The sequence below is a fragment of the Lissotriton vulgaris genome, chromosome 5 (assembly GCF_964263255.1).
Source record: "Lissotriton vulgaris chromosome 5, aLisVul1.2, whole genome shotgun sequence".
Taxonomy (NCBI): Eukaryota; Metazoa; Chordata; class Amphibia; order Caudata; family Salamandridae; genus Lissotriton; species Lissotriton vulgaris.
Genome location: NC_141693.1, coordinates 1,923,886,924 through 1,923,911,113, shown reverse-complemented (window position 1 = coordinate 1,923,911,113; position 24,190 = coordinate 1,923,886,924). Strand labels below are relative to the sequence as shown.

At 51.8% G+C, this 24,190-nt stretch overlaps 1 protein-coding gene across 1 annotated transcript in view; it reads right to left on the bottom strand.

Annotated features, from left to right (window-relative positions):
* Positions 1–207: 207 nt before the first annotated feature.
* Positions 208–24,190, bottom strand: part of EGFL8 (EGF like domain multiple 8) — a 54,088-nt gene continuing 30,105 nt past the window's right edge. Inside the window, exons 6-8 of the mRNA XM_086924514.1 lie at positions 16,038–16,114; positions 6,642–6,804; positions 208–4,142 (exon numbers count right to left, since the gene is read on the bottom strand). Coding sequence (XP_086780640.1) covers positions 4,090–4,142; positions 6,642–6,804; positions 16,038–16,114 — 293 coding nt within the window. The 3' untranslated portion in view covers positions 208–4,089. The remainder of the gene's footprint in view (positions 4,143–6,641; positions 6,805–16,037; positions 16,115–24,190) is intronic.

Here is a 24,190-nt window from a genome sequence, read left to right as displayed (position 1 = left end):
GGTGGAGCGCAGCATAGGATGAAAGGGTCTTTGAGGTGCAACGTCTCTTGGGTGAAGCGCAGCATAGGATGGAAGGGTCTTTGAGGTGCAACGTCTCTTGGGTGGAGCGCAGCACAGGATGGAAGGGTCTTTGAGGTGCAACGTCTCTTGGGTGGAGTGCAGCATAGGATGGAAGGGTCTTTGAGGTGCAACGTCTCTAAGGTGGAGCGCAGCATAGGATGGAAGGGTCTTTGAGGTGCAACGTCTCTTGGGTGGAGCGCAGCATAGGATGGAAGGGTCTTTGAGGTGCAACGTCTCTTGGGTGGAGCGCAGCATAGGATGGAAGGGTCTTTGAGGTGCCACGTCTCTTGGGTGGAGCGCAGCATAGGCTGGAAGGGTCTTTGAGGTGCAACGTCTCTTGGGTGGAGCGCAGCATAGGATGGAAGGGTCTTTGAGGTGCAACGTCTCTTGGGTGGAGTGCAGTATAGGATGGAAGGGTCTTTGAGGTGCAACGTCTCTAAGGTGGAGCGCAGCATAGGATGGAAGGGTCTTTGAGGTGCAACGTCCCTTGGGTGGAGCGCAGCATAGGATGGAAGGGTCTTTGAGGTGCAACGTCTCTTGGGTGGAGCGCAGCATAGGATGGAAGGGTCTTTGAGGTGCCACGTCTCTTGGGTGGAGCGCAGCATAGGCTGGAAGGGTCTTTGAGGTGCAACGTCTCTTGGGTGGAGCGCAGCATAGGATGGAAGGGTCTTTGAGGTGCAAAGTCTCTTGGGTGGAGTGCAGCATAGGATGGAAGGGTCTTTGAGGTGCAACGTCTCTTGGGTGGAGCGCAGCATAGGATGGAAGGGTCTTTGAGGAGCGGAGTCTCTTGGGTGGAGCACAGCATAGGATGGAAGGGTCTTTGAGGAGCGGAGTCTCTTGGGTGGAGTGCAGCATAGGTTGGAAGGGTCTTTGAGGAGCGGAGTCTCTTCGGTGGAGCGCAGCATAGGATGGAAGGGCCTTTGAGGTGCAACGTCTCTTGGGTGGAGCGCAGCATAGGATGGAACGGTCTTTGAGGTTCAACGTCTCTTGGGTGGAGCGCAGCATAGGATGGAAGGGTCTTTGAGGTGCAACGTCTCTTGGGTGGAGCGCAGCATAGGATGGAAGGGTCTTTGAAGAGCTGAAGGTGCCCACGGAGAAGTGAGGAGAGAGGTGTGCGGGGAGTTATAAGGAGCGAGCAACGCCACTGGAGACAGAGGAGGGATGTGCAAAGAGCCACGGGAAGCGAACAGACCCTCTGGGGAGTGAAGAGGCCTGGCAGTGCTTAATTTGTAAAAATTATAATAATAATAATAAGTGCCAGATCTCTCGTCAGGAGGCCTCTGCAACTTGCACCACCCATTGCTCCTGTCAGTGCTGCCAACACAAGTACTGACCATCACACGCAAATGGGGGTCGATAGATCTTCCTGCTTTTCTGGACACTTTGGCCTCTACTTTGCCACCACTCAACAACCTGGGAGACGTAGATGCAATCTATGAAGCGCTCTTCCTGTGGATCCAAAGTGCTGCCAATACTCATGCCCCTAGTGTAAAATTCTCACGCTCACGCGACAAAGAGGCTCATAAATGGTTCTCTGCGGACCTCAAACAACTTAAACTAGAGGTCAGGCAAAAAGAGAGAATTTGGCGCAGAAATTATCTTCCACAAGATAAAGAGGTCTATTGCCTAAGTCGTCGTCTCTACCAAAAAACCATTCTTAAGAGGAAGACTGATTATTTCTCAGGCATAATTCTGCACTCTCGCAATCAAACTAAAGACATCTTTAGAATAGTGAACGACCTCTGTAACGACGAGCGTACGTCACTACCTATCGCACATTCTCAAGCTTTATGTGATGACTTGAACAACTACTTCATTAATAAAATCATCACAATCAAACAAAGTATACCACTACACCTTGCCAGCAATACCATTGAGGATGCTTACAAGAATCCAGAGATTCTAGACCACATTCCTCCGATTGACCCTAAACAACTGTCGGAACTCCTTCAACGGATCAAATCTGGGTCACCCAATGACATTTGCCCCCCTTCCATCTTTAGAGAATTAGGCTTATCTCTTCCACATGCACTCTTGCCTATTCTCAATGAATCCCTCAGACAAGGCAGAGTCCCCACAGATTTTAAAAAAGCCCTCCTTATACCGTTAGTAAAAAAACAAGGGAAGGATCCCTCGGATCTTACAAACTATCGACCTATCTCCCTGTTGCCCTACCTTTCAAAGGTATTGGAAGCCCATGTCTCTAAGAGTGTCTCTAATTTCATCGCGACCACCAACTATTTGGAGCCTAATCAAGCGGGGTTCCGCCCAGGTCACTCAACAGAGGCGGTAATCCTGGCGCTCCAAGACAACCTTAGAGCCAACGCGGACGCCGACAGACACCAAGCCTTGGTGTTGCTTGACCTCTCGGCTGCGTTCGACACGGTTGACTATGACATCTTGCTCAACCGTGTCGAACAGGCAGGCCTGAGAGGATCAGCGTTGAGCTGGATCACTTCCTTTATCGAGGGCCGGACTCAGGCAATTCAACTTGGCAGCTTTACAGGCACTAGGCACACATCCACCTGTGGAGTCCCGCAGGGGTCGTCATTATCCCCCTTATTATTTAATCTTTATCTCCGCCCTCTTCTTCATTCCCTTAAGAAATTTAAAGTCACGGTGTTCAACTATGCGGATGATTTACAGCTATTATTCCAACTGAACATCCCTGATGCCGTGTCCGAATTTCAGAACACCATGAGACACATCCAATGCTGGATGAACGAAAACCATCTAAAACTTAACCCGGGCAAAACAGAACTACTTTTGCCCGGGAACAGTTTATCCAGCTGGAGTGTCAACTACTGGCCAGCAGACCTGGGCACTCCTCCTGTAAGGTCCACTGCTGTAAAGAGCCTAGGGATCACGCTCCATACGGACCTGTCCTTAAAAACCCAGGTGGGTGCCGTGGTTTCCGCAAGCTTTTTCCAAATGAGGAAAATAAAAAAAATTGCTCACTTACTCACCCAGTCTGCCTTAATCCAGGTCACTATTGCCCTAGTCATGTCCCGCTTGGACTATTCCAATAGCGTCTACCTGGGACTTCCAGTGGGCCTATTAAAGAGACTTCAACTAGTCCAGAACCAGGCGGCTAGACTCATCCTACAACAGCCAAAATGGTCTTCTATCAAACCAGGACTAGAAAAGCTACACTGGCTTCCGATTTCCCAACGCATTGCTTTTAAGGCTGGCTGTATCACCTTCAAGGCCACACAAGATAAAGGCCCTGCCTTTATTCGCAGCCTGGTTTCTAAATATATTCCCACTAGAAGCCTGCGTTCTGCTCAAAAATCCTTACTGGAGGTGCCTCGCTTTAAAAGGAAGCGACAGGGCGGCTGCTGCTTTCGCCATCTAGCAGCTTCACTCTGGAACTCCATCCCCCTACCGATTAGGCAGAGTAAGGATTTGCTCACCTTCCGCAAGGGACTAAAAACCTGGTTGTTCTCTCAAGCCTACCATTAGCCTCTGTCAGCTTAGTGTTATGTTGCTCGGACTCTTCACACTTCCTATAGCGCCATGAAGCCCACGGGCGTACGAGCGCTTTAATAAATTGATTTTAACATAACATAACATAACACTTCTACACGTGCCACAATTCAGACTATTCCAGGCCCCAAAGCTTTAAGAACAGCGTGGGTGGCACTTTCAATATGCATTTTTTTTAAATAACTGCTAATGTGCTGATCTCTAAATGATGCAAAGAACACTGCCATGTCATAAGTGCTGGGGCTGATAATAAAGTGCTGGTGGCCAGCACCGGAAACCACCGGCTCAAATTAAGCACTGGCAGGGTCACTGGAGAGAGAGGAGAGATGTACAGGGAGACACGGGGAGCAGCAGGGCCTCTGGCGAGAGACAAGGGGGGGGGGGGGTACACAGAGCGTTGGATGGATCAGAAAGTACAGAGAAGGGACAGGGTGGGGTACACACCCAGCCCTGGAGAGGGAGGGTACAGGGGATCTCAGGGACAGGGTGGGTGTCTATTCTGAATGAAGTTCTTCTCCTAGTGGCGGGTGGTCCGAGGGGTCTTCACCGTCTGTTCAGGTCCACTTTGAGTGCTGTCTCGTTGTCTTTGCAGGCACCTGTGTAAGGGACAGACAGACAGACACAGAGAAGGGGAGAGAGGTCAGTCAGGACAACGCTCCAGGAGGAGTCGCCATTTAAACTTGAGATCTAACCCAGGTTAACACTGGGGTTTGTTCCCTCTCATAATAGAGGATCCGAAATTCAACGCAAGCCTCGAGGGTGTGCGTCGGCTTTACACGTCACAAGCTGCCGGTGGTGAAACAATACAGGATCTCCCCCCCTCCATCTGCCTTCGCCACATCCCTGCGTTTACTCTCCACCCTCTCCTTACTCCGTCCTCTCACTCTCGCTTTAACTCGTCCTTCTCTGTCCATCTGTCGTCACCTCATTCTCACTCAGACTCCCCTTCCCCTTCCCCACACCCTTACCCTATCATCTTCCCACCTCTCACTCTTATTCACCATTCCCGATAACCTCTTCCTTCACTCCTCTTCACACATCACATTTCCCTCCAGTCTCCACTCTTTCTTCACCACATTCCCTCTCCTCTTCTTTTCTATTCTTCACCCTCTCTCAGCCGTGTTCACTCCTTCTCCTTTCTTCCTCACTCCCATATCCTTTTTCTCATCTCTCCTCTCTCCTTCACTAAGGGGCATATTTACAAGGGCTTTATCTCCGCTTTTTTGGCATACAAAGCCAAAAAAAGCGGAGATAAAACCAGCGTCCTATTTACAAGAGGGTGCTAGCATGCATAATAGCATGTCAGCAACCTTTTCACCAACGCCTCCCTTTGCATCTTCAATGAGATGTAAAGTGGGCGTTAGTGGCCGTACCCCAGATGGACTACCTTGTAAATATCGCTGATGTTTACATCGCAATATTTACAAGGCAGCCCACATGATTTTAGCACACATTAGATTTTGGCGAAAACTGCTGTTTTTGCAAAAATCTAACTTCTGCAAAAATCCTGACTTAGCCACCCCTAACATAGGGGGTGGCTTATGCTGATACGACCCTGTGGGTCGTATCAGCAAGGTGATCGCCCTTTTGCAGGGAATATCACTGGAAAACCAGCGATGTTCCCTGCAAAAGGGAGATAACCTCGCTATCTCTGGAATTTTTATCGCCCTGCGGTAACGCGTTGTTAATTACGCGCTACCAGGGTGATAAATACCAGAGATGGACGGCGATAATAAAACTATCACTCAGCACGGCCAGCGATGATTATCGCTGGCCGTTGTTCATATGCCCCTGAATTCCCCTTGTTTCCTCTCTGTGCTCTCTTCTTCACCCCTTCCTTCTCCTGATTCTCTCTCCTTCACTCCCCCATCTCTTTGCCCTAACCTCACTCTTTCTTCTTCACTCCCTCTTCTCTCTGCTTCTCCTCAGTCTCTATTATTCACTCCCTCCTCTCTCCTTCACTCCCTCCTCTCTCTGCCTCTCCTCCCCCTCTCCTCTTCACTTTTCATCTCTTTGCCCTTCCCTCACTCTCTCCTCTTCACTCTTCATCTCGTTGCATTCTCCCCCTCTCTCGGCTTCACTCCCTCCTCTCTCTGCCTCTCCTCCCTTTCTCCTTCACTACCTCCTCTCTCTGCCTCTCCTCACTCTCTCCTCTTCACTCCCTCCTCTCTCTGCCTCTCCTCACTCTCTCCTCTTCACTTTTCATCTCGTTGCCCTCTCCTCACTCTTTCCTCTTCACTCGTTCATCTCTTTGCATTCTCCCCCTCTCTCGGCTTCACTACCTCCTCTCTCTGCCTCTCCTCACTCTCGCCTCTTCACTCCCTCCTCTCTCTGCCTCTCCTCACTCTCTCCTCTTCACTTTTCATCTCGTTGCCCTCTCCTCACTCTTTCCTCTTCACTCGTTCATCTCTTTGCATTCTCCCCCTCTCTCGGCTTCACTACCTCCTCTCTCTGCCTCTCCTCACTCTCTCCTCTTCACTCCCTCCTCTCTCTGCCTCTCCTCACTCTCTCCTCTTCACTTTTCATCTCGTTGCCCTCTCCTCACTCTTTCCTCTTCACTCGTTCATCTCTTTGCATTCTCCCCCTCTCTCGGCTTCACTCCCTCCTCTCTCTGCCTCTCCTCACTCTCTCCTCTTCACGTATCTCTTTGCCCTCACCTCACTCTCTCCTCTTCACTCTTCATCTCGTTGCCCTCTCCTTACTCTCTCTTTTTCACTCCCTCATCTCTTTGCCCTCTCCTCACTCTCTCCTCTTCACTCGTTCATCTCTTTGCATTCTCCCCCTCTCTCTCCTTCACTCCCTCCTCTCTCTGCCTCTGCTCGCTCGCTCTCTTTCACTCCCTCCTCTCTCTGCCTCTCCTCACTCTCTCTTCTTCACTCCCTCCTCTCTCCCCTTCACTCCCTCATCTCTTTGCCCTCATCTCCCTCTCTATCTCTCACTCCCTGCTCTCTCTGCCTCTCCTCACTCTCTCATCTATTTGCCCTCCCCTCCCTCTGTCCTCCTCTCACCCCTCCTCCCCTGCTGCATGTGGAAGGCCCAGTGGGTTCTTCCCTCCCCCCCTGACCCAGCAGCAGTGCCCCCCCCCCCATACTCACAGGTGCCCATCTTCTCCTCCATGAACATGAGCTGGTCGCTGAGGGACTCCACCTGGTCCAGCTGCTGCAGCCGCGCCCACAGCTCCACCACGTGCTCCGCCTTCAGGTCCTCCAGCTTCATGGGCACCAGCTTCTGGAAGGTGCTGACCGTCCACTCGATCCTCTGCAGAAGGAAAGGCAGGACGGGTCAGAGGGGAGAGGTCAAGAGAGTTGGTAAGGGGTCAACCTGAGGGAGGAGTCAACATGGGGGGTGTTAACAGGTCACCAAGGGTCACCACGGTAGGACTGATGACGCTGCCCTGGGTCATCATGAGAAAAGTGTCACCACAAGCCACTCTTAGGGTGTGACAATGTCACTAGGGTCACCATGAGAGGCATCTAGAACTCATAAACGGTAAGTGCGATATGATATGCGTAAGTAGGTCAGCAAGTGTCACTACCAGAGGCCTCAGCGGGTCACCAAAAGTCTCAGTGAGAGGCATCCACAGTCCTTTAGGTGGTACAAGAGCATACCAGGCCTCAGCATGAAACGGATCTGTCTGCATCGGTGGCTTCCCTGGCATGCCTCACTAGTCCCTTCCAAATTCTGTAACACTGACAGCGCTGGTGCACATGTAGCGCCAAGAGTATCTCAAGAGGGCGTTCCCTCATTTGCGTGGGGGCGTGGCCTCAATCAAATGAGGGAATCTCTCCGCCTTTGCCCCCATGCCATATTTCAGGCGCGAGGACAGAGGCAAACCTGCCCTCAAGAGGCGTACCGACAACGTGCCACAACAAGCATTTACAATGCAATGGTTTTGCCTTTGTTAAAGTTAGAGCTATTGGCATTGCTCTTGACATTATTTTTATTTATGTTTTTTTAACATAAATAAATGGCATTGTCATTTACAATGCCACTAGCTTTATCTATCGCAAATGACACACACAAACACACACAGAGCCGCCCCACACACACCCCCACACAGAGCCCCGCACACACAGCCCCCCACACACACAGCCACACAGAGCCCCCCACACACACAGCCACACAGAGCCCTCCACACACACAGCCACACAAAGCTTCCTACACACACAGCCACACAGAGCCCTCCACACACACCAACACAGCACAAGCAGGCAACAGGGGCAGACGGAGGCACAAGCAGGCAACAGGGGCAGACGGAGGCACAAGCAGGCAACAGGGGCACACAGAGGCACAAGCAGGCAACAGGGGCCCACAGAGGCACAAGCAGGCAACAGGGGCCCACAGAGGCACAAGCAGGCAACAGGGGCACACAGAGGCACAAGCAGACAACAGGGGCACACAGAGGCACAAGCGGGCAACAGGGGCACAAGGAGGCACAAGCGGGCAACAGGGGCACAAGCAGGCAACAGGGGCACGAAAACGGAGGCACAAGCAGGCAACAGGGGCAGGTGGAGAAAACACAATTTTCAACAGCCCACTTGGCTCTGCAACAGTTGCCTTTGAAAAGCAATACGGCGTAATGGGCATGATCAAATCCCGTCCCCTGCATAAAAAAAAACAACAGCCTGAGGCGACTGCTAACACAGATGTAGTACAAGGCATTACACGGCAAGGGTGCTGCTGCCGGCAATTATCCTGGTATTTAAACAAATCTCTCTCTCTCACACACAGAGCCGCCCCACACACCCCCCCACACAGAGCCCCGCACACACAGCCTCACAGAGCCCCCCACACACACAGCCACACAGAGCCCTCCACACACACAGCCACACAGAGCCCTCCACACACACCAACACAGCACAAGCAGGCAACAGGGGCAGACGGAGGCACAAGCAGGCAACAGGGGCACACAGAGGCACAAGCAGGCAACAGGGGCACACAGAGGCACAAGCAGGCAACAGGGGCACACAGAGGCACAAGCAGGCAACAGAGGCACAAGCAGAGCACAAGCAGGCAATAGGGGCACACAGAGGCACAAGCAGGCAACAGGGGCACACAGAGGCACAAGCAGGCAACAGGGGCACAAGCAGGCAACAGGGGCACACAGAGGCACAAGCAGGCAACAGGGGCACTCAGAGGCACAAGCAGGGGCACACAGAGGCACAAGCAGGCACAAGCAGGCAACAGGGGCACACAGAGGCACAAGCAGGCAACAGGGGCACACAGAGGCACAAGCAGGCAACAGGGGCACACAGAATACACACATCGAACGGAGGTGGCATACATTCCCGATATACCTACAGATACTTGGGATGTGTCCCTCTAGTATGAATATAGAAACGTTACGCGTATGGCATCCTAATGCGTGCTGGCTCACAGAAAAGCCCGCCACTCTAGCAGACCGGAGTCCGTCACCCAACGACCTAATTTGTGAGACATGCTAGTGAAAACTGAAATGGGGGGAACCCAAAGCACAGTCCAAGCTGGGGAAGAGGTATAATGGCCTGAAGAAAATTCCGGGTGTAAAATGAATACACCCTAACCTCCCAGAGCTACTAAATGGTAACCCAGATTCACAAAATTATATTTTTACCAAAATTGGACGATATTGAATATTAAACAGATAAATAATGAAATTATAAAACCATCCCGCCACGCGATGGCGGGAATCGAACACATGCTGCAAGCTGTAGCGACCCCGGCACTAACCACCGTGCAAATGGCCTAGCTCTCATGAGGAACCCGGGAGAGGAATGAGATGGCGGGCCGGTACTGCATGGACTCACTAATTCAGCCCAAGCAAAAGAACTGCTAAAGTCGATCGAACCTTGCCCATAAGATCGAATGTCAAACGCCCAATCAATAGGCCACCCAGACACAAAGAACACACGCGTGCCTGGTGAAGGCTCCGATGGAATCACGCTCGAACCCCTGGGTGGGTGGGGGTAGATGGCCAGCGAAACTCATAACCAGAGCACGACACAACTGTCTACGCCGAGACGGCGAAAACGGGAGATGAAAGAAACGTAGAAAATACAGGGAGGAACTCCATGGCACGACGGAGGAGTGAGTAACGGTGCGGAAGCGGTGCAGCCCCGTGACACTCCACCCTCAGCAATACATTGTAGGCATGAAAGAAACGCTGCCCGAAATTGGCCACGCACCCACGCCCCTCCCCCGTAGCACCGAAGGGACAGACTGCCCCCTAAAATGGCCGCTTGGGCGCCCAGACCCATTCAGCCGGACCATGGCGCCCCTAAAGATGGCCACCGCCAAACCCCAAGACACCCAGTTAAAGGGGGGTCCCGAGGCACTGCTAAATTGCAAAAGAGCGTGCGTAGGACTCCAAGGCCCGGAGGGTCTGAGGAGAGGCCACCTAGTAAAGAGAGCGGCCAGCCAAGCCTCTCCTGTGGTGTGCCCGCCGGCTGGCAGACTAACGCATAGCCCCGCCAACTGGGAAGGTAGGGGGCCTCGCTAACAAAACAAATAAGGAGCGGGACGCTGAAAATAATTTCGAATAATAAACTAATAAATACTAGACACTGATTCTATTATTCAGGTGGTCAAACCGCATGAAAGGGAATCAAACCCTGGTCCGCAGGGCCGGAGGCGAGCGCGCAGAGCCTGAGACACACCCACTGACCATCAGAGAGAAATCCTCCGCATACCCGACCCGCGTGCCAGTAGATGGACACTACGAAAAGGTTGCGCGAGGAAAATACATAATACATACATACACGGCACAAAATAGAAACAGGAGCATAATGGCCGAAGAACGGGCAGCATATTATATTCCCCCATGCGCCGGACCTATCGAATGAAACTGCCCAAGAAAATGGCCGCACCGGGCACCCTAACCACCTGCGCAGGACACCTACGAGGAGTGCCCCAACAATGGCCGCGCACCGACGCCATAACAACGTGCGTCGGGCCAAAGAACAAAAGGCCCCATAAATGGCCGTAGTGTATGAAATTCCGCATCAAGACACAAAAGACATAAAACCAATGGCTTCAGTTCCACCTTCCACCGGCAGCCGCACCGCCCCCAACCAGGAGGCGATCGGTCAAAACTTATGCCCCTCATGGTCCATATACAAATGCTGAAGAGCGCTTTACATAAGATCCAGTTGAGAAGGGGGGACGGAGATCGTAACAGAAGGACTGAACCACCCTGTGGCGAGATCTCCTCACTGCACGCAGTAAGGACACGGCTGCGCAATCGGTATCTTGGACACCCAATAATGCCATTATACCTTATCCTCCACCTTGAGAAGGGGCGGGTACTCCCTATAAAGCAGGCACAATGGTCACCACCAACAAATTGGTCGAATCCCCAATTCGAGTGCGACAACGCTGATGTTCTGCAAGCCCGAGACATGCGTGCGCCGCTCACCGATGAGTCCTCGCTAACGCTGCATCTCTGCCCGCAAGGCTGCGACAAACCCCGCCACCAGCACTAGCCGGGCACCGTAGGCTATACTACAGAACCTGTTAGGAACTGCTGAAATGCCCCATAATTTTAATACAACAACGCTGGTTTGCCCCGTGAAATATAGCAGTTCCCAATGAAATTGCGAGTACCACACATAACCAGTACCGCATAACTGCTGATCAGTGCTGCAGCTGTAAGCCCCATAAAAGACGTGCCTAAACCGTCCCAATAAAAGTGAATCAACCCTAAGAAGTGCTGGTGTGAAAAGATCCCTTCCGTGAAATGCTAATGCCAATACCATCCCGTGAAAACAGCATCCTACAGACCGCTAAAGTAAAACCTCATGGGAGGCCGAAGAAAAGTTACAAGTACGAGGCTAATAAAATTGCAACGACTCCCCTCCGAAGGGCAGACACTGTCCAGACGGCAAGGCTCCCGCAACCCTGAATGCCCGCGCTCCGAATGACTGGCAAGTCGAGCGCGGGCCCGCACAAGAGACCTCCCATGCCCCCACGATAGTGTCAAAATTGCCCAAACAAAACGAACCCACACGGGCTGGAGTGCTACGCTCCATGCTAACAGCACCCTGCTAACCACCTCATGTGCCACAGGGAAGTTACAATGCAGATGCCTCGCACCCGTGACCGACCTCCCATGGTGCAGGGCCCCGACTGCACCATAAAAAAGGAAAGAACACATCACTCGGTCCCACGTGGCGGAAAGCTTCTTCACGCCCTCCAAGGCCTCTCCGTGAGATCCCGGACCAGCGCCCACGCACAAACGCAGGCCCAGCACACATGCCCCCGAATACCCGCGACCGGGCACTGGAGCAGGGCATAGGCCTCTGAACCCGCGCTGTCCCCTCACCCTCACCCGAAACGGCAAAATCAACAAAACCTTCACCAAACCGACTCACCGCAAGCTAAGCCAAGCCTTGGCCCGCTGGAAACAGCACTCCGACGCAGCGCCTTCTCGCTGGAGGGGAGGGGCGGGCATCGACGCCCCCTCTCCCTCGAATCACTCACCGGCTCAGTCTCTCCGTAGGCTGCGGGGACGCTGGCAGTCTCCTTCCTCGTCCGGAGCTTGGCTCTCCTCCTTACCGGGCCGCGGGCGGGGCTCTCTCACCCTCGAGAGCCTCGCCGAGGACAAGACGCTGGGCTCCTTCTTCCTCTTGGGCAGTACGTGCGGCCGGCGCCCCAGCCGCGATTAGGCCGCCATTTTCCCCGACGTCCTCGAGGACGCTTCTCCCGTTGCCGGGCAACCCTCCGGCCAGGCTAAAGCTTGATAGGCTGGCGAGACAGCCAATGGCAGCGCGGCCCTGCAGACGAGCCCCCCAGGCTCCGGGTCGCGCTGCTGAGGCCGAGGGGAACTTCTTTTTGCCGCAATCCGGGGTAGCCTCCCGGGAATTCACAAATAAAAGCGAGGTGGCACTCGCTTGGGCGGACAAAGCGCTCCTCAGCGCTAGATGCAAAATACAGCGCTCTCAAGCGCTAGAACAAAATCAAGCGCTCCCAAGCGCTAGAGGACCAAAATAGCAGAGGCAGGTGCCGGCAATGCCGGACCAGATTCGGGGGCGTTCCCGGCTTTCGCCTGACGTCGCGTGACGTCGGCAAAAGCCAAAGAATGTCGGGAACGCCCCCGTGTCTGGTCCGGCATTGACGGACAGGCCCCTCGTCCAATGGCAAGGCTCCGTTTACGGAGCCAGCCAATCAACGACGAGGGCCGAACCAAGCCACACTACTGTTATCATCAGGTTTTCGCCTGCGCCGAAAAGATGCGCAGAGCGCATCTTTGGCGAGGCAAAACCTAAAAAGGAGGCGCACTGTCAGTTCATCTCCTGACTCTTGAGTTTAAGGGGTACCCCTGGCCCACTCGACATCGTCTTGCAGGCGCATGCAGTTACTCACAGCCCCCCTCCTGCAAAGGTATCTCTAACCCCTTTTGAAAGTGCAGCTGGCAACGCCTGCACAGTGGTATATGCATCGGCTTTGAAGCAGACGCTCCTTATTTCACTTGAATGCGCTGCCCCCGAGGGGAGAAAAGTTTGCAGCTGTTTTAAGGGCAGCACGTTCAACATAATTGGGCACTCTTTCCCTGTTTGCTGACCATGCACCGGTTTGAAGGTGCGCTGTGGTGCAAACAGGGAAGGTGCACTCTCATCATAATACAGGCCCTGTGGTATTGATGGGCGCTCTTTCGGACTCCATTTTTTATTAGACTCAGTCAGGCCCGGTCTGGCCATAGCGGGCACCAGGCAATCCCCCGGTGCGCCGCACGGGTGGGGGCTGGTTTTGGGCCCCTGGGGGCCGTTTTTGTTACAGGGCCGTTTTTGCCGCATAGCTGCAAAAACGGCCCTGTACCAAAAGCGACCAAAAACCGGCCCGGCAAAGAGCTCGGCGGCACCTCCAACCCCCCCCCCCCAACCCCCCCCCCCCGAGTGGGGATGGGGGGCCGGCCGAGCACTTTGCCGGGGCCGGTTGTGGTTCTCAGTCCGGCCCTGGACTCAGTCTCCAACCGTCCAGGCTCCAGCAGCGAAAAAACTGCAGGTGGATGCAGTTTTCGGATCTGTTGCAGCCGGTCAGTGGCCTACAGTTACTGCTTCCCACACTGAACATCTTGTATAGAGGGCAGTGCGTGGTCTAAACCCTGGTCTAAAATGGCACTATGTGCTTGTAATCCGGCAGCTTGCCCCTGGGCAGCCCGGAGTCACACAAATGACATTACACCTGTGCATCACTGCTCAATGGCAGACTGTGAGGTATGGTGTCCAGGCCCCCCTGTTGAGGAGGGGGGCACATTCAATGTTATTTATTTATAAAGTTTTATATAGGCACCTAAGAACTTCAACCACAGGACAGAGTTGAGTATATTTATATAGAGCAAGTCTCTCTGTGTTGTTGAACTCAGAGCTGACTGTGGTGGTAGGGTGTAGAGTTAAACGAAGAGGTGGCATTTAAAGGCACACTTGAACTATAGAACAGAAGATTCTAGCTGTAGGTCCAATGGGAAGGAGTGCCATATATAGCTCTTAGACTGAAGACCTTGCAGCCCCCAATGGTGGTCCATTGGAGGTGTTGTTTTGTGGAATGCCAGCTGGTTTGTAGCACCCAGGATCAGATTGTTGGTCTTCTTACAGTTAAGTTGTAAAAGATACTCGCTCGACTATGAGGCAGGACCTTTTTTTGTCAAGAGTCTCCTCGGACCCATCTAGATCTACCAGGTTCTAGGGGCAGATTTACAAGCCCCCTGCGCCTCTTTTGCGTCATTTTTAACATGGGAAAAGTGACGCAAAAGTGGCGCAAGGGGCTTGTAAATCTGCCCCTAGGTATCACCGGCTTCAAAATCTCCAGAAAATAGAGATCTCAGTTTAGACTCATCAAGAGGGACAGCATTGACTTTGGTACCTGTACCAGGAAAGATGTCCGCCATAGAAGCTGTGCGATGGATCTGCCAACTCTAAACCCTGTCCAAAGAGCACAGCCTACTTTAGAACGTGAAACAGTAACACTCCCCACTCCACAACCTGCAGCTACAGTATTGTTCATTTCACAACCTGTATTATGGCTAACACTCACCAGTAGAATCTTACCCAGATGCACAGTCCTGCCCAGAGCATCCACCGAGGCTACTCTTTAAAAGATGCACTAGGGAAACTGGTCCCTCCAGAGCCTGCAGAAGTCCTGCTTAAGATATCACTCTGTGGAATCTTCTCCAGGAATTGTCACCTCTATAAACCGGCTTCAACTATGGGAGAGGATGTGGCCTAACAGCTAGGGCAGTCGACCTCAAATCTGGGGAACCGGGTTCTAGTCTCGGCAATGACGCTCAACATGCTATGATTCTGGGCAAATCACTTAATCTTCCAGGGCCTAATAAAAATGAATGTGTCCTTGCTTAACACAACTGGTGCTCATGTAAAGGTCTCTGGTACCTTCAGGTCAAGTTTGCGCTATATAAATCTCAGGAAAAAAATGATGGTTCTCATTTTGATCCCATCTACTTTAGAAACTGTTATAGAAGCCACTGCAGGAACGCGTAGTGCTAAAGAGCACACGACAAGGAATATCTAGAGTAGGGGACGGTTCCTGCTCTAGGACCTTCAGTACGGATGAGCCTGCTCTTGACTGTATCTAAAGGATAAACACACTCTGGCGCCTGCTGGTTTCAGAACAACTCTGCCCCTATACCTACCCCATGCAAAATCCTTATCCTTTAGACTGCGCAATGCCTTGCTGTAGGGATGATTTATTCTATAACCTACTTCAGGGACCGCGTAATCGAGAACACGTTCCATGGAATGTTTGCTGTTAAACTGAAGCCACAGCAGCCTGCTGCAGACCCTGCTCAATGAATGGATTGCAGTAGATCCTTCTCTCTGGACAGTGGACTTGTGGAGAGGTGTGGTGCAGCAGCCAGGGCAGCTGACTTCAAAGCACAGGGTTCATGGTTCGATCTCCGGCGGCAGCCCAGCCCAGCCCTGTGGGACTCTGGGCAATAGCGCACTTAATTTCCACGACAGCCCCCAGCGTCTTGAGACCCATAAGGGTGAGTAGTTCGCGCTTTACAAACAAGTATTTACAGTACTCTTCAGCCTGTTACAGTAGCCTTTTCTGTTCCACAACCTTCTCCTCAGAGGAGCTTACTCAGCAATCAGGTTCTGTTCTAGAACCTTCCCCAAAGTCAATGAGTTTTGCTCTAAAACCCACTAAATGGGCAGTTTATTCTACAGAACCTGCTCAGTTTATGCTGCAGAACCGACTTCAAGGACAGTATTGGCTAGACGCCTCTCCAAGGACAGCTTTTTTTATGGGACTCTTTACTGGTAAAGCATGTTCTAGCACTTGCTCCAATGACAGACACTGATTTAAAACCTCCTCTTGTGATTTTCTGCTCCAGAACCTGATATGACTGCAAGCCCTCAAATTGAACCTGCTGCAAATATGTAAATGTAAATGCCATTTGTTAAGCGCAATACTATATGCTCTAGAACATATATTAGCATTGCTTGGCCTAGACCCAATTCAAGGGTAGTTTCCGGACGTCCCAATCTGGCACTCACCTCCTCCAGGGTCTTGACTTTGCTCCTCAGCTCCTGCACCTCGTTTGAGAGCCGTTCGGAGGCTGCATCCCAGGGCTCTGAAAGAAAACAAAGAGGAGATTAGCGGGGTGTAATGTGAGGCTTCCAGGTAGAGGGTTCCAGATCAGGCGCTTCTGAGTTGAGCAGATGCATAGCCTACAATGAACTCTTTGAGTGCACTCACTCCTACACAGGGGTGCCGGACTGTAAGCTAACGGGTACAGTTGGAGAGGGTGAACATATGTGAGAGGAGGACGAGGGTATATATGGTGAGCTCATGAGTATTTGGTGTTGTTAGAGAGGATGAGGACAGATCACAAACCTATACTCAAAGTTTTGGGATCCGGAAGCATAGGAAATTGTTCATGGAGGTTGGCAAGATTAGAAGTCAAATTGCAGGATTATGAGTGTAGGGTGGAGTATGTGCCGGGATGGAAGAATGACGTGACTGAATGTTTATCTAGATGGCCTGACAAAGCTGCGGAACAGTCTGAGTTTGCTGCGAAAGAAGTGGTGGCCAGTGTAGATGGTGCCACAGAAGGCTTAGGAAGATCAGTCTCTAAGGAGGACTGGATCGGGCCAAAGAGCAGAATGATACCCTATAAAGTGTTGTAAAATTGGTGAAAGGAATGGTCAGGAGAGAGAGTAACTTTCCAGACATAGTAAACCAATTCCTCAGGATGGTGGATGAACTATTGCTTCACGATGATTGGTTGCTAATGAGAGGGGAAAGATGTATGCCACCTACTGCAGTCAGACCTAGGTTAGTCACTCTGGTCCATGAGGGACACCTTAGTCAGACGTTAAATATCAAGATAATTTGAGAAAAGTTTTGTTGGCCACTCATGGACAGTCATGTGGGTAGAGAAGTGTGAAATTTGCACAGATTCCGAGAAGAGGTTGAGAGTGGGTATAGACAATTTGGAAGAGAAACAGCATGGGTCAGAAGCTACTGAGGTGTAGGAGAAGTTGTATTTAGACTTCATTAGTCCTTACTCGCTCTTTACCGAACAAGATAAAGTCACTGTTGTGCTTCTTAATGCAAACTTCTAAATGGGTGGAGTGGTATTTATGAAGTGTGTTACTATTAGTTCAACCATTGATATCCTAGGTGAAGTGTTTAGAAGATACCCTCTCTTACTTCGCAGGAGATTAAATTGTTTTGAGACACCCTTGGTATAAGGTATGCATGGACTAGTTGAGAGGGTCAATACATTGGTGAAGGTTACGATGCAACTAGCATGTGGTGCTGGGTTGTCAGTGAAGGATGCTATTAAAGACATGGTCTGGGTCTAGTGCACTACAGTGAATACCAGTACAGGAAAGACCCCATTTGAGATGATGAGGGGTAGGTAGCCAGAAACCAAATTGGTTCCGGCATGGATGTGTGATGGAGTTTATGTGAACAAGGGGAGGGGGGTGCTCAAAATGAAACTTGCTAAACTATCTCATTGATGTAGGTGATTGGGTCATGGTAAGAGTTGGCAAAGGACTGCCCACGTTTCGGGGGCTTTACGGGGCCAAGACTGTTGGTGGCAATTGGGCCAAGTTGGATAATGGGCAAACATGGAATCTCAGGAGAGTTGCTTTGTACCAAAGACAGGGTAGGGTGAAAATGAACACAGGTGTTGCTAAAGGTCCATGCTCTCCTTGGTTGCTATTGAATGACAATTTATTCACAAACCATCAAGAAGAAGGCAGTTATCAGAAAACAACTGGAATTCTTGGAAGTGGAGTTGGTTCAATAGAAAGACTACAAGGTGGAAGAGAAGTGAGGACTAATAGCCCTCCAGGTTATTTGGAAGACTATGTTTGTAGTTAGGGTGTGATGGAGGTTGCTTTTAAGGAGTGTGCTCTGTTGTGTTTGCTGTAATTGTTTTGTGTTTTGTATTCTGTATTCATCTGCCAGGAACTCTATGCCTTCTTTGTTTGTCCATAAGGCCATAAAGAAAACAGTTTTGACAGACAGAATAAATGCCAACGCACACATCAGCAAACAACTCTTCGCCATCATCAAGCAGTTCGCCAGGCCCAACAGCGAGACTACAGATGTCCTACCATCCCAAGACCCATGCAACAAACTCAGCACCTTATTCCACCAGTAGATCAGGCAAAACACCCAAGATCCCGCCACCACACCCACCACCACTGCATGCAACCATGCCGAACCCCAACAGAAAGTGCTCAACTGGACTTTGCTCACCACAGATGACACACTCAAGACCATGAAGAGCATCCACTCAGGAGCCCCATTGGATCCCTGCCCATACCACAGTTTCCACAGAGCAGCCAGCAGCCGCCTCCATCACCCCCCACCTTCGTTGCACCATCAACTGCTCCATCAAAACCGCCACCTACACAGATGACTGGAGCCACTCTGAGATCAACCTCGATAACTTCAGATCCATCTCCCTCCTCCCCTTCCCAGCCAAGGTCATCAAGAAGGCCATCAACGCCCAACTCTCCGAGTTCATAGAAGGCAACTATGTCCTGGACACCTCCCAATTGGGCTTCCAAAGCAACTAGACAGCACTCCTCGCCACCACCAATGCCATCGGCTCCCTCCTTGACTGGGGCGAAACCACAGCCCCCGTCCTACTGGACCTCTCGGCTACTTTCGACCCAGTCTCCCACCTCACCCTAATCATGAGACTCCACGACGCTGGCATCCGTGACAAGGCACTGGACTGGATCTACTCCCACATGACCAGCCGAATACAGTGAGTCAGGCTTCCCCCGTTCCTCTCAGAACCTACAGAGATCAGCTGCGGATTGCCCGAGGTCTCCTAGCTGAGCCCCACCCTCTTCAACATCTACACAGCCCCCCTTACAGCCATCAACAGAAGCCACAGACTCAACATCACCTCCTACACCAGGACACTCAGTTGATCATCTCACTCACTAACAAACCTACAACCGCCAGAACCAACTTTCACAACGGAATGAAGGCAGTCGCCACCTGAATACAAGACAGTCCTCAAGCTCAACATGGACAAAAAGAAGTACTCATTCTGGGAGCCACCCCCTCAGCCTGCGATGACTCCTGGTGGCCCGCTGCACTAGGAACCACTCCCGCTCCTACAGACCACGCATGCAACCTTGGCATCAGACTGGACTCCTCGCTCTCAATGAAACACCAAATTAACACAGTATCCGCATCCTGTTTCCACATGCTTCGCCAACTTCGAAAGACATTCAGATGGCTCCCCACCGAATCATGAAGGACTGTCACCCACGCACTCATCACCAGTAGACTGGACTATGGCAATGCACTCTATGCCTGCGTCACCCAGAAACAGCCCAGGAAACTACAGAACGTCTAAAACGTCACAAACAGACTGGTCCCCGCCACATTCCCCGCCACAACCACATGACACAACACCTCCAACAACTCCACAGACTCCCTATCAACTAGATATTATTATTATTATTCTGAGTTTTATATAGCGCCTGGTTACCAGAAAGGCATCCCAGCGCTCACCAGGGAATGAAACTACAGAGTAATGCGGGGGTTTAAGCAGAAAACAGAAAAGTTTTTAAAAGCTTGCGGAACCGAAGCAGACTGGCTTCCGAGCGAAGTTGTAGGGGAAGAGAATTCCACAGAGTGGCTACGTTTATAGAGAACCTTCTGCCACCAGTTCTTACTTTCGTCACCCTCCCAACCTGCAAAAGATGTTGGTGGTCAGACCGGAGAGAGCGGAGGGCTTTGTAGGGCTGAACCATCTTCCCCAGAATAGGTGGACCTGCCCCCTGCAGGACTTTATGAGCGATACAGAGTGACTTGAACTTCACCCTGTCCCTCACAGGGAGCCAATGCAGTGCCTTGAGCGCAGGGCGAGCAGATTGATGTCTGGGGATACCCGTCAGAAGCCTGGCGGCCGCATTCTGCACTTGCTGCAGTTTGTTCATGGTAGATTCTGGAGCACCCAGGAACAACGCGTTGCTGAAATCCAGCCGCGAGATGATAAGCCCCTGGATGAGAAGTCTCCTAGTGGCCGCTGGGAGCAGCGTTAGAATCTTCCGAGCCGAGCGGAGCAGGCCAAAGCACACGCCAGCAGTCTTTTTGGCATGGGTTTTAAACGACAGGTCCTGCTCAAGCCAGACCCCGAGGCTCTTAATCTCCTGCTTGGGGGTGGGTACAGGTCCAAGGCAGTCGGGCCAGCTGCTGGGAGACAGAGATGGAGAGGAGTTTCCCAGCAGCATCAGCTCCGTCTTGGAGCCGTTGAGCTTTAAAGCTGAGCTGCACATCCATGTGTAGATCTTCTCCAGACACGAGTGCAGCCGGTCAGGATGGTGAGCCGACTGGGAAAGGCCTACCACCAACTGAGTATCATCAGCATAACTGATGATTTTGATACCCAGTGGCAGTACCACGCTCTCCAGGGGGGCCATGTAGACGTTGAATAACGTAGGGCTCAATGAAGAGCCCTGTGGCACACCACACTGGAGAGGGATTGAAGATGATTTTTCAGGGCCTTCCCATACCTCGAATGTGCGATCTTCCAAGAAGGAAGCAAACCACTTGAGGGCCAGACCGGTGATCCCCACCCCTGCCAGCCGTTGGAGAAGCACCTGATGGTCCACGGTGTCAAAAGCAGCACTGAGGTCCAGGAGGATCACTGCCACTGATCCCCCTGAATCCAAAATGCTCCTAGCGTTCTCCACAACCGCCAGCAGGGCGGTGTCAGTCCCCTGACCGGGACGGAAACCGGTTTGGGAGTCACCTAAGAGGGAATTGGCCTCCAAGAAGTCCGACAAGCGGCAGTTGACCAGCTTCTCAGCGATCTTACTAAGGCCCGGCAACAGCGAGATAGGCCTGAAGTTGGCAAGGTCGGCGGGGTCCAGATTAGGCTTTTTTAAAAGGGCCTTCACGACCGCCCCTTTCCAACTGGGGGGTACTACCCCTTGAGTGAGGGACAAGTTTATAAGGTCCGTCACTGGGCCACCAATGGTAGATGCCACCTGTTTAAGATATTTAACAGGTACCGGATCTTTCGGGGAGCCACTCTTCATGGTCCTCAAAATCAAGAGAACCTCCTCCATGGTAACAGTACCAAAGGAGGTCAGCTCCACTGATCGCATCCTACCCTGCGGACCAGGGATATCACCCAGGGGAGATACCTCACCTGGGTGGGGAAGGGAAGCCAGTATATTATCAATTTTTGTTTTAAAAAAGGACGCCAGTTCTGTGCATTTTTTGCGCGGGTCCTCATGGATGATCTGGGGTTCAGGGATGTTGAGTAATTCCTTGATAACTCTGAATGATTCTTTAGAAGAGTTGGCCGCGGAGCCTATTCTCTCTTCAAAGAATCCAGATTTTGCTGCACGAATGGCGGATTTGTATATACTCAGGGCCTCCCGATAATCCTTCCGCTTCGTTTCACACCAGTCCTTCCTCCAGGACCGCTCTAGCCTCTTGCATCCCTTCCTTAGGGATCTCAATTCGGGCGTATACCACGGCGCCGAACCCACTCTCTTCCCCTTCATAAGTTGTTTCTTTTTGGGAAGAAGGATATCTAACGAGTCCGTAAGCCAAGTGTGTACATTCGCTTCCGCGACTAACGGGTTAGAACCAGGAGGGGGCCGCGTTGCCTCCAAATGTGCCGACCAGGTGTCAATCGAGAGCCTCGACCAGGCTCTTTCCAAAGTGTGGACCCTTGGGACCATTGCAGCTAGATTATCAAATTGCCACACTGCGGACACCAAGAAATGGTCTGTCCAGGGCAGGGGCAGCGCCGGAGATGGAATAAAGTGGCCCAGGTTAGAGAATATGGGGTCAAGCAGGTGACCCTTCTCATGGGTCGTCCCCGGGTTGGCCAGAGTGATTCCGAACGCTTTGAGATCATCCAACAGATCTACTCCCGGGGCGTTAGAGGGGTCGTCAAGATGGATATTAAAATCCCCAAGAGCCACAAAGTTGGTGGCTGAGGAAGCAAGAAGAGTCGTTGTTTCTAGGAAGGAATTGGGGAAATTTCCCAGAGAGCCAGGCGGGCGATAAATCAACAGGCCCGTCAGAGACACCGTAGATGACAAACGGAGGGTGAACTGACAGCTCTCACAATCAGCCACCCCTCCGTTCTGAACCTTACAAGCAAGCGTGTCTCTAAAGAGGATAGCAACTCCTCCTCCCCTCCCCACAGGTCTGTCTAGGTGGGATATAAGATAGCCTGGAGGGAGTGCTCTGACCATATCAGGGCCCGAGCTGGGGGAAAGCCAGGTCTCGGTGAGAAACAGCACATCGAGCTCGTGGTCCAGAATGAGAGAGTTAATCTCAATGGCGTGACTCGGCAATGACCGGCAATTCAATAGCGCGATGGAAAGAGCAGACTTCACAGCCACAGAATTATGACCGGTGCTACAGACTCTACACGGTAGAAATGGAGTAATTACCTCTAGTGCGAAACAGCAGGTGGAAGGGTGGGACGGACGAAAGGACAGGAGAGCCTCCCTCTCATAATGATACCTATTGGTAGGTGGCGCCGAGGAGATGGGCATAGTGACAGGCCCTAGGCCCGTCCGGGCCCGGACGGGCACAGACGGGCTGAACTCTGGCGTAACTCCGGCGTCATTACGGCGTCCCCGCTGCGCGTGGCCGCTGCGCGTCAGCATGGCTGTCTAAGTAGACAGCGAGCAAGATCAACAAAGGACTACTACCCCACTGCTCTCCCTCACCAAAGATGGCCGCCTCGAGACAGGGCGAAGGACCCGCAAAGCGCGGTGAGTTTGCCTATTAGAGTGCAAGTAAAGGGTGACAGAGGTGGGGGTATGTGGGCCAGGCTTTAAGAACAAGGTAAAAGTGCCTAAAACAATTTTTAAATTAAATAGAAAAAACGGGAAGTTAAAAGCAGAGGAGCTGCCACCACACACACGCTACCACAATAGCGCCACACGCTGGAGAGAACGCGCTGCCAAACTTGCCTGCCTAAGTAGACAGCGAGCAAGATCAACAAACGACTACTACCCCACTGCTCTCCCTCACCAAAGATGGCCGCCTCGAGACAGGGCGAAGGACCCGCAAAGCGCGGTGAGTTTGCCTATTAGAGTGCAAGTAAAGGGTGACAGAGGTGGGGGTATGTGGGCCAGGCTTTAAGAACAAGGTAAAAGTGCCTAAAACAATTTTTAAATTAAATAGAAAAAACGGGAAGTTAAAAGCAGAGGAGCTGCCACCACACACACACTACCACAATAGCGCCACACGCTGGAGAGAACGCGCTGCCAAACTTGCCTGCCTAAGTAGACAGCGAGCAAGATCAACAAAGGACTACTACCCCACTGCTCTCCCTCACCAAAGATGGCCGCCTCGAGACAGGGCGAAGGACCCGCAAAGCGCGGTGAGTTTGCCTATTAGAGTGCAAGTAAAGGGTGACAGAGGTGGGGGTATGTGGGCCAGGCTTTAAGAACAAGGTAAAAGTGCCTAAAACAATTTTTAAATTAAATAGAAAAAACGGGAAGTTAAAAGCAGAGGAGCTGCCACCACACACACACTACCACAATAGCGCCACACGCTGGAGAACCCAACCAACTAGAGAACCCCATTCAAGCTTCTCACACATACCTACAAAGCTCTCCACAATGCAGGACCAGAATTTCGGAACCACCGCCTCGCCTTCCACACACCCACCAGACATCTCCCCTCCGCCCAACTCGCCCTGGCCCGCATCGCATGGATCCACAAGACCAGAATCAGAGGAGGATCCTTCTCCAACCTCGCTGACAAGACCTGGAACACCCTTCCCCTCCACCTCAGGCAATCCGCGTCGTTGACACAGTTCAGTAAGGACCTCAAGACCTGACTCTTCAACTGAACCTTCACACCCAGACAGATCAGCAGCCCCCACCTACTCCCTCAGCACCTTGAGACCCTCAAGCCATGCTATACAAACCACTGATTGATTTATTGATTGATAAATCTAGTGTTGTGTTTGTTGGTATGGGTTTTACTTGATCTTATACGTTTTTCCCAGGTGAGGGAAATGTGTTATAATTAACTTAGGTAGCTGTTGGTTCCTTTATGACATGCTCACATACAACGGAGACAGAACGCAGCCGCTAGAATACTGTCAGGCACTCCAAAGTTTAAGCCAATTTCTGGGGTTAGGCGCCAGCTACATTGGCTGCCCATAAAAAGGAGAACT